General features: G+C 41.9%; 1 protein-coding gene across 1 annotated transcript in view; it reads left to right on the forward strand.

The window, feature by feature from the left end:
* The first annotated feature begins 346 nt into the window (after positions 1–346).
* LY75 (lymphocyte antigen 75) overlaps positions 347–9,850 on the forward strand; it is a 10,017-nt gene continuing 513 nt past the window's right edge. The window contains exons 1-2 of the mRNA XM_006879487.1: positions 347–440; positions 9,023–9,394. Coding sequence (XP_006879549.1) covers positions 347–440; positions 9,023–9,394 — 466 coding nt within the window. The remainder of the gene's footprint in view (positions 441–9,022; positions 9,395–9,850) is intronic.

A 9,850-nucleotide genomic window follows, 5' to 3' on the forward strand; every position in this document is an offset into this window, starting at 1 on the left:
AGTGTCACCGTTCCTCACCTTGTTGATGTAGAGGAAACTCACGTAAACCTAGGAACTTGCGCAGTGCCCTGCACGCACCCTCTGGGCGCACTTCCCATCTCTGTCTCCATGCGGTTCCTGCATCCCACAGGTGCTTTGAGCTGGCTCAGGGTCCTGTTCCGCCTTCCCCAGGAGCTCCCCACCTACGCCACCTCCCTCCGCCCTGCCCCAGGGAGACACCGATCTGATTGGCACAGGGAGGCAAGGCGGGGGCGGGGCCGGGAAACCCCGGTAGACTGGTGGACTGGACACTCCCGGGACTGTGGGTGCTACTTGCGCGAGGTTGGACTGCCAGAGCTGGTACACAATGAGGACGCCCCCGGCGAATCCCCACAGCACGGCGAGCTTCCTCTTGCTGCTCGTGGGGTGCTTCGGGCCCGCGGAGCCCTCTGGCACCACAGGTAACTGAGGGCATGGCTGCTCTGCCGCCTGGCCTCCACTTCCCAGCTCTGCTGACTTTCCATCCGAGGTGCAGGTCAGGGCTGCCCTCTGGGGTCTGGTCACAGTCTGCTTTGCTCTGAGGTCTAGAGCTGGAAAGGGAGTTGAAGAGGAGAACTGGCAGGGACGGCACTCCCCTGCCCTCCAGGGTCGTGGAAAGGCTGCTGTGGGGTGTGACTGGGTAGGGTAGTCCTGGAGTTGGAGGGACCAGTGTCAAGAAACTGCTCAGTCTCATTGAGCGTCTCCCTCCCCTCCTTTTCCTGATCAACCTTTTACAGTGTTGCTTCTCTGGAGTATGTCCTTGTCCTTTTGGAGAATGTACTTCTTCCTTATTCCCTACCCTCCCACCTTTCTTATTTTTTACCTCCTTTCCCCAGTGTCAGAAATATTTCTCTCAAAGCTTAAAGGATAAGGGAAGACTCCCTGACGCCAATGGCCCATCGTGAGGAAGCAAGTCATCTTCTCAGAATGTGGTCATGAACATAGAAATGTGTTCTGTCTTCGTTCACCACCCAGAGCAGCCACCTTCCCTGGTAATTGGTTGTTGAGTTTCCAAAGTTGGCGGCCTCCAGCTGAAGCACCTTTTCTGTGCCTGGGACCCTCCAGGAAGGGACGCCCTGATGCTCGGGGTAGTGCCCACCCTTCATCCTGGCCTTAACTGAAAGTTTGCTTTTACTTTCTCTTTGTGTCTTGGCAAAAGGTGTGCTGAGGACTTTGTTTCTTGGTTGGGCCACATGATGAATCATGAATAGGTTGCCCCAACCAACCACTTCTGCTGTTATCTCTATAAGGAAGTGAAATATGGTTAAGGGAATTTTTGAAAAATATTGGTAGGTTGCTTGTGGCTTTTAATTTCATTTTAACTAATCTAAGGCTTTCTTCGGAGTGTGAAACAAGTTTTCTCAAAGTGTGGGTGGCATTGCCTTATCTACTCCAAGGACCATGTAATAGACCCAATTTGAATTTCATTCACATTTCCCCATTCTGCTTTGACAAAAATTTTTTTTAAAGGAAAAACAAAATCCCTTCAGATTCATTGTTGCTAAGTTGGAACTAAATCATAGCTAACCTTCTGGTAGAGTTTTGGAGGCTTTTTAAAATATTTTGGTTTTTACTCAGTTATTCACGTTCATTTATGATTTATGACACTAACTAGATTTGATCAATGCCATTTGTTACAATATCAAACCACATCCTCACTGTATCTTTCCTTTCTTCAGATGCCTTTTAAATTCTAGGGGAGGTGATTCCTGTCTTTTCCCCTGAAGCTACTGGCTCAAGTGAGGCGTAACTTTTGCTGTTAGCAGCACAACTCTCTATGGACTATGCCACTAGATATATAAATCTATAGAAAAATATATATTATGTATGTATATATTCACACACATATCTGTTTGCATATATTCACAATGTAGTACTTTATTGCTATGAAAATTCTGTTATGGTCGCTACACACACACACAAACACACACCAAGGAAAATTTATTTCACGGCAGCAGCTAAGTACTACCTTTTCAATCACTAGCCTTTGTGTTTCTCTCTACATTTACTTTGTCATATTTTGTGTTCCCATAGATTTTAAAATTTATTGTATTTTTTTTGTGTTCTCTACAGTCCTGCCCTCTCTGCCCAACCAAAGCAAAGACTCTTAATTCAGCAACACCAGAAAGCACAGAGCATCCGCTTAACTTCATTTTCCATGCACGAGGTTCCTGCAGGTACTTGGTTTCCTGCGTCCTTCCTTCAACTTTTGCTGGTCAGCCTCCCCTCACCCTGAGACCAGACTAGTCACCTTATTAGGGGAAGCACTGAGATTTTGAAACTTGAACCATTTTGGTCACTTGTTTGGCAGTGTGTCAGCTTCCTGATGCTGGAGATAGCATGCAAGCAGCTAAGTTTTTGTTGAGTGGACTTCGTTGCCCAGTTGCTAAATGAGAAATGCTGTGTCTTTGGAGACATGCCAATGCTTAGTTTGCTTTTTATACCTTCCTGGGAATGCTAACAACTTGAAGTAAAACATTCCTTAGGGACTTCTTAAAGTCTTCGTCTATGACTTTCTGACTCCCGGTCAACTGCCATGGACCCAAATGCCACATCAGGACCCAAACTTCTGATCCTCTCTTACTAAGTCTCTTCACTCTGCTCACACATACAGTGGACACTCTGTAAAACACTTGCTGTGTGAGCTGCAGAACTTTCACCTGAAACTACAGATGTGGCCATCTTTATTTTTACTTTTCCAAACCTATTTCACTCTCCATCTGTGGCTTGTAAAATGTTAATATCCAGCTTCCCTTTGGAATATGGAAAACTCTTTGGCTTATGGCTTATTAGAAGACAGTTTCCTTTGATGGAGGTAGAAATATTAAAACTTCACTTTCAGTTTGTGATAGTGCTAATTAGCCACTTCCTGTTGGGCGCCATTGGGTTATATTTATAGAATGAAGCATATAAAAAGTACTACTAGAGGTGACAATTGTTCTTTTCATCTATCTGTGCCTTTTAGATTTCTCTCAATATTATATTTGAAGGTAAAAGATAACATTTTAATGTTTTATTAATTGCTCTGTAGTTGCTTGTTAAAATTGTAATACATTTTTGAAATATTTTATATATCATATATATATTTCTGTTCCCCATGCAATTATTATTTATTATTATTTTTATAGTCTTGGTAGCCTTTGTCCTTTCTTTTCGCTCAAAGTAAAGGGTAGATTCCACCACCATCACCACCCCAAGCACTCAAAGCAGATCTTCTAGTTAAGAAATTTTTTTCTAGCTTAGAAATTACCAAACCAATTGCCACTGAGTTGATTCTGTTTCATGATGATCTAGCCTATTTCAGAGCCCTTCTTCCCACTCACCTCTCATCCCAAAAGGATCACAAGACCCAAATAGATTGAACAGCTCATGTTAAGAGTGAGGAAAGAGAAGGCAAAACATCCTGAAAGAGAACAGCATTTTCACTAGCTAGTATTTTAGGTGTGAAGGTTTTTTACATTATATAGGTAGGCCATTGGATTACTTTAAATCATATCAGTAATTAAGATCGATGCTAAGTGGCCACTCTAGTATAAACACTGATTTAGCATTCTTGATTCAAATACATGGTTAAAATAAAAGCATGTATCTACATTCAGAGATTTGGTGATTTAGTAATTACTGCTCTTGCCGTTAGGGAACTCTGGCAGCCTAGTGCGTACAAAGTTGCACTGCTAACCCAAATGTAGCCCCTCTCTCGACCTCAAATCTTCCAGCAACTCCATGGGAGAAACTGGGACAACATCTTCCCCACGTGGTTTACAGCCTCTGAAAACCTAAGGGAGGATCAGCTATGAGTTGATTCTGATTTGGTGTCAATGAGTTTTTGTTACTAAGTGCCATCGAGTGTTCTTTGACTCATAGTATGCTCCATATACAACAAAATCCTGAACCATCCTTACAATCTCTTCTGTGCTTAAGTTGCAGTCACTATGCACATCCATCTTGTTGAGAGTCTTCCTCATTTATACTGACTTTCTACTTTTCCAATCGTGATGTGTTTTTCCATGGCTGGTTTCTTCTGAATACATGACCAAAGTATGTGAGACAAAGTCTCGCCATCCTCACCTCTAAGGAGTATTCTGGTTGTACTCTTTCTAATATAGATTTGTTGTCCTTTGGAAGTCCATGGTATAGTCAGTGTTCCTCACCAACACCATAATTCAAAGGCCTCAATTCTTCTTAATCTTCTTTATTCATTATACAACTTCCACAAGCATATGAAACAATTGAAAATATAATGCATTAGGTCAGGTGCACCTTAGTCTTTAAAGTGGCATGCTTTAATTGTTGCTTGGTGCTGTTCTATACCTCTCCTATCTTATTTTAGAGTGCATGAGAGGTTTTTAATTCATGGTGTACTAGAAGTAAAAGGTGATATAAATGGGGAAAGGAAATTCCAAAGAAAGGTGCCCCAACAGAGTACGGAAATTATTGAACAATATCATTAATATCACATGCAAGCAAGATTCTGCTGAAAATTATCCAAAAACATTTGGAACAATTTTGTCAACAGAGAACTGCCAGATGTACAGGCTGGATTTAGAAGAGGTCATGGTACTAGGGATATTATAGCTAATGTTAGATGGATCTTGGCAGAAAGCAAAGAATACCAGAAGAATGTCAATCTGTGCTTCATTGACTATGCAAAGGCTTTGAACTGTGTGGATCACAACAAGCTGTGGCTGACTCTAAGAAGAATGGGAATCCCAGAACATTTGATTGTGCTAATGCGAAACCTATACTTGGACCAAGAGAGAGTCGTCAGAACAGAGCAAGGAGACACTACATGGTTCAAAATCAAGAAGGGGGCCCATCAGGGATGTATTCTGTCTCCATACCTTTTCAATCTGTATGCAGAACAGATCATCCGAGACAATGGGCTGTACGAAGAGGAATGTGGCATCAGAATTGGTGGAAGTGTCATCAACAACCTGCGTTATGCAGATGACACAACCCTGCTTGCTGAAACTGAGGAGGACCTGAAGCGCTTGCTGCAGAAGGTCAAGGACTGCAGCATCCTGTATGGATTGAGGCTCAACATCAAGAAAACAAAGATTCTCACCACTGGGCCAATTGGAAGCATCAGTATGGATGGTGAAGAGATTGAGATAGTTAACAGTTTTAGTTTGCTTGGCTGAACAATCAACACTCTTGGTAACAGCAGCCAGGAAATCAAGAGACAAGTTGAATTGGGGAAAGTCAGCTGTGAGGGACCTCTCAAGAGTACTGAAGAGCAACGGTATCAGACTGGAGACTAAGGTGTGCCTGATCCAGGCTATAGTCTTCGCAATTATGTGCTATGCATCAGAGAGTTGGACAGTGTATAGGGATGATAGAAGGAGAATTGATGCCTTTGAGCTGTGGTGCTGGAGAAGAGTGTTGAATATACCATGGACTGCTAATAGGTTTGTTCTGGAGAGGGTGAAACCGGGCTGCTCCTTGGAGTCAAAAATTCTGAAGCTTCGTCTGAAATACTTTGGGCATGTTGCAAGGAGGGACTGGTCCTTGGAGAGGGACATCATGTTTGGCAGAGTGGAGGGGTGGCGAAGGAGAGGAAGACCTTCTATGAGATGGATCAATTCTGTGACTGGAGTGGTGGGAATAAGTGTGTTTAAGATGGCTAGGTTGGCACAAGATAGAACAGCGTTTAAAGCTCTATACATAGGGTGGCTATGAGTTGCAAATGACTCGATGGCACATAGCAACAACAACCACCCAAGGGTATTTGCTCAATCATCTAATTTCATATGTCTAATACAAATAAGATTAATATGAGCTGAAATTAAAGTAGCATGACATAATCACCTTGTGTACATTTATTTTAGAGCAAAATGCAAAAAAACTCAGCAAAGATTAGTGAAGTTTTTATAGCTCGTAAAACTGTTATGTTGTGGAAGCATAAAATGTTATCACTGAAAGTGTCTTTAGATATTATTTATCCCACTGCTTTCATTGTATGTTTGAAGAATGAAAAGCCCTGGAAAGGCTGTGGCCTAAGGTCTCCTGCCTTACGCGTAGCAGATGCTGGTCTTCACCTCTTACTCTTTAATCCCTTGCTCTATTCACAATACTGAGAACTACAGTTGATCACTGTAAAGTCAACTAGAATATTCTAGAAGTCCAAACTGAAAAAGAAAGCAAAACTGCTGCTTTCCCAACTTACTTGTTTGGGGCAAGAGACACAGAGCAGAGTGCCCAGAGGGCAACCAGGGAGTGTGCAGAGCAGAAGGGAGGAAGGTTCCTCAAGGGTGCTGGCCACCTCTTCTCTTGTACAAACATTGTTCTCATTGTTGTAATTCCTGATACTTTGGAACACACAATTAATTTTGGAGAAGTGGAAGAAATTACTTTGGGCAAGAGGTAGTAAGGCTAGAATGACTCTTAAATATATATTGTTGTTATTGCTGTTGTTATGTGCTATCAAGTCAGAATAGACTTGTGGCTGTCCCTCTAGCCAGTTTTCTAAGGGCTTTTGAGGAGGTTGACCAAAACTCTTCCTCAGAGCAGCTGATAAATTTAAACTGTTTGCTTTTGTGTTGGCAGAACAACTCCTTACATCTAGGTCATCAGAGCTCCCTCCTGAATATACATCAAGGTTATTAGAAAAAGTATGAGTGCCAGTATTTTAAGATTGGCTTCACAACCTGTGTTCATCATGTATTGAATCAAAGAAATGATATCAAAGAGGAAAGAGTGAGGGATGGAAGCAACTATGGCAATAATAACTAACTGCAGCCCTGTACAATATTTTAAAAATAGAAATTAAAAAGCATAAATAACTTTAAGCTTTATTTATTTTGTTGTTGCTGCTGCTGTGGGTTTTTTTCCAATTGCTTATAGAGTACAAACTGCAGTTCAATTTTATTTTAGCTTCATCATTTACATGGTGAAATTCCCCTCAAGATGAAAATTCCCCAGTTTGAGAATTTTGAACATTTATAGCCCATTAACTATGACTTGAAAATACTTCTGGTGTTGGTAAAACCAGTGACTGTGAAGTTGGCATCAAAATGAAAGTGCATTTGGGACCAAAATTTCACAAGTAATTCTCCTTAACTCTTTGGTTCATTGACAATGGTTGTTTAAGCTTGTCTAATATATTTCATGCTCTTCCACATAATGTCCCGAACTATATTTTACTACTTAAAAAAAGATGGATCACATTGTTCAACTGTAGTCTCTTGTTTAAAATTTCAGGGTGGTGGAAACTGGTAAGCTTGTGACTATTAGTCAAAAAGCTGTTTGTTCAAATCTACCTAGAAGTCCTTTGAAAAACAAACCTGATGATCAGCTGAATGGTCATGGCTTTGAAAACCCCATGGAATAATCCTATTCTGTACACATGGGCTTTCCATGAATCAGTATCTACTCAAATGGCAACCTACAGTAGTCTATTGTAACAGCTGTGAATCTTACTATAGAGAAATCAGATGGTGAAGAAAAACAATACTTTTTTAAAAATTATTATTAACCCAAACAGAATTTGGTTCTGGGTTTCCAGTGCTCAGAGTTTGCACAATTCAGCTTTGTCATCAGTGAGGTCTCCCCCAACTCATGCATCTTTAATAAGCAGTCAGGAGGTCCTTCTCTTTAATCTTCCTCTTAAACTTGTTATTTCCTCTAGTCTTTCAGAGCTCTTAAGGGGTCATTAAGTCCATCCATGAGTATTCTAGAAGCAAATGTGGAGTAAATAGGAAAGAGTAACTCATTGGCCTGTAGGTAATTCCTGGAGCTCAGGGTTCTATCTCTCTAGGTGATCCATACAGCCTGGTAGCCATTCCCCTACCTAGGTTTTGTCACATTCCTACAAGTGCTTCCATCTCACAGCAGGTCCGTTCTACCTTCAGAACTCAGACCTCCATTTTCTCTCATTTCTGTTTCACTGTAAAGCAGACTCTCACAAAAGGCTCTTTACCTCTACTGAGATACCATAATGAACTCAATCTTCTACAAAAGGTCTAGGACAGGGAATGAAGTTTTGAGGAGAGCAGAAATGGTCTTTAAGTTAAGTCTCCTGTATTGTACCACTAGCTTTCCTGAAGCAGAGGAGTATCACAGAGGCCCAGCTACGAGCATGAACCAGGGGCAAGGAAGATATACTTAGAACCAAGCAGACATTCATGTCATACTTTATCCTGCTATAAAATGGGGCATGGTTTCCTTCTGTTGTACATAAGGTCACTATGAATAAGAGCTGACTCAAAGGCATCTAACAACAGTAGCCACAATTTATGCAAGTTAGAATAGTGGACAAACAGGATCAGAATCATTTTCATTGACCATAGACCACTTGGCTAAGGAAGATGAGAAGTAAGGAGCTGTTCTTATGGAATTACAATAACAAATACATGTATTGTTCTAAGTGCTTTATATGCATATTGTTGTTGTGAGGAGCCAGTGAGTCGTTTACAACTCACAGTGACCCTATCAACAATTGATCTGAACTCCGTTCTATCCTGTGCCATCTTCATGATTGCTGTTACGCTCAAATCCATTGTTGCAGTGTCTGTGCCAGTCCACCTTGTTGAAGGTCTTTTTTTCTTTCTCTGACTCTTTACCGTACCCAGCATTGTGTCCTTTTCCAAAGACTGACCCCTCGTGACAACATGCCCAAAGTGTATGAGATGATGTCTCATCATCCTTGCCTCTAAACATTATATACATTAGCTTTGTTAATGTTTACAGCAACTATGCAAAATATATACAGTTATTTTCTCTATTTTACAAGTGAAGAAACTGAAGTACAGAAGTTAAATAACTTGACCTGGTCACATGGTTAAGAAGTAGCAGAGGAATGATTGTAACTGGACAGTCCAGTTTCAGAGCCTCTGTTTTCAGGTAATCATTCTCCTTCTACCATTGTGTAATACATGGCGGTTTCTAAAGCACTGAGGGTGGAGCAGGCCAGTGGCACTCAGACTTCCCTTAGAAAGCAAGAACCATGGCACACTGCTCATACAGTTTACGATCCTGAAATATCTCCTTCACTGTCTTTACCCAGGTAATGATCCATTCACCATCGTCAATGTAAACACGAGCAAGTGTATCAAGCCGCTGAATGACTGGATTGTAGCAAAGGACTGTCAGGACACCGAGGACATGCTATGGAAGTGGGTGTCTCAGCATCGGCTCTTTCATTTGCAGTCTCAGAAGTGTCTGGGCCTAGATATCACCAAACCCGTGGATTCCTTGCGAATGTTCACCTGTGACTCCAAGGCCATGCTGTGGTGGAAGTGTGAGCACACCTCTCTGTATGGAGCTGCCCAGTACAGGCTGTCTCTGAAGGACGGACACGCTATCGCAAGTACAAGATCATCTGATGTCTGGGTGAAAGGAGGCACAGAGGAGGGCCTCTGTGACCAGCCTTACCATGGTGAGTGTTCCAGAGAGACTGACCCATTGTGTTTGTCAAATGGGCCTTTGAGTATACACAGTTGAGTGGGGAGGCGGGAAAGGCGTCCATTGGTAAAGGAAGTGAACTGGCATTCCATTCCAGTCACTGTCACGTTATTTTTAGTTATGTTCTTGCCACATCCCTGCTATCAGTTATATTTGTCCCCCTTTTACAAGTAAGGTTAGGAAAGATGAAGTAAGTGCCTTGCCAGAGGTCACTCAGGTATTTTGTGGTAAACCTGAGATTTGGAACCTCTGACGCCTTGGGTGAGTTTAGCTCAGATGAGATGAGATGGATTGAGTCAGTCACTGGAGTAGTGGAAATAGGTGTGTCAGAGACAATGAGATTGGTAAGGGATAGAGCAGGATTTAGGGCTGTTGTACATAGGGTCTCTATGAGTCGCAGGCAACTTGACAACATATAAAAACAACACGA

This window comes from Elephantulus edwardii, unplaced genomic scaffold (assembly GCF_000299155.1).
Source record: "Elephantulus edwardii isolate Elephantulus edwardi_28Jun2011 unplaced genomic scaffold, EleEdw1.0 scaffold00003, whole genome shotgun sequence".
NCBI classification, from domain to species: domain Eukaryota; kingdom Metazoa; phylum Chordata; class Mammalia; order Macroscelidea; family Macroscelididae; genus Elephantulus; species Elephantulus edwardii.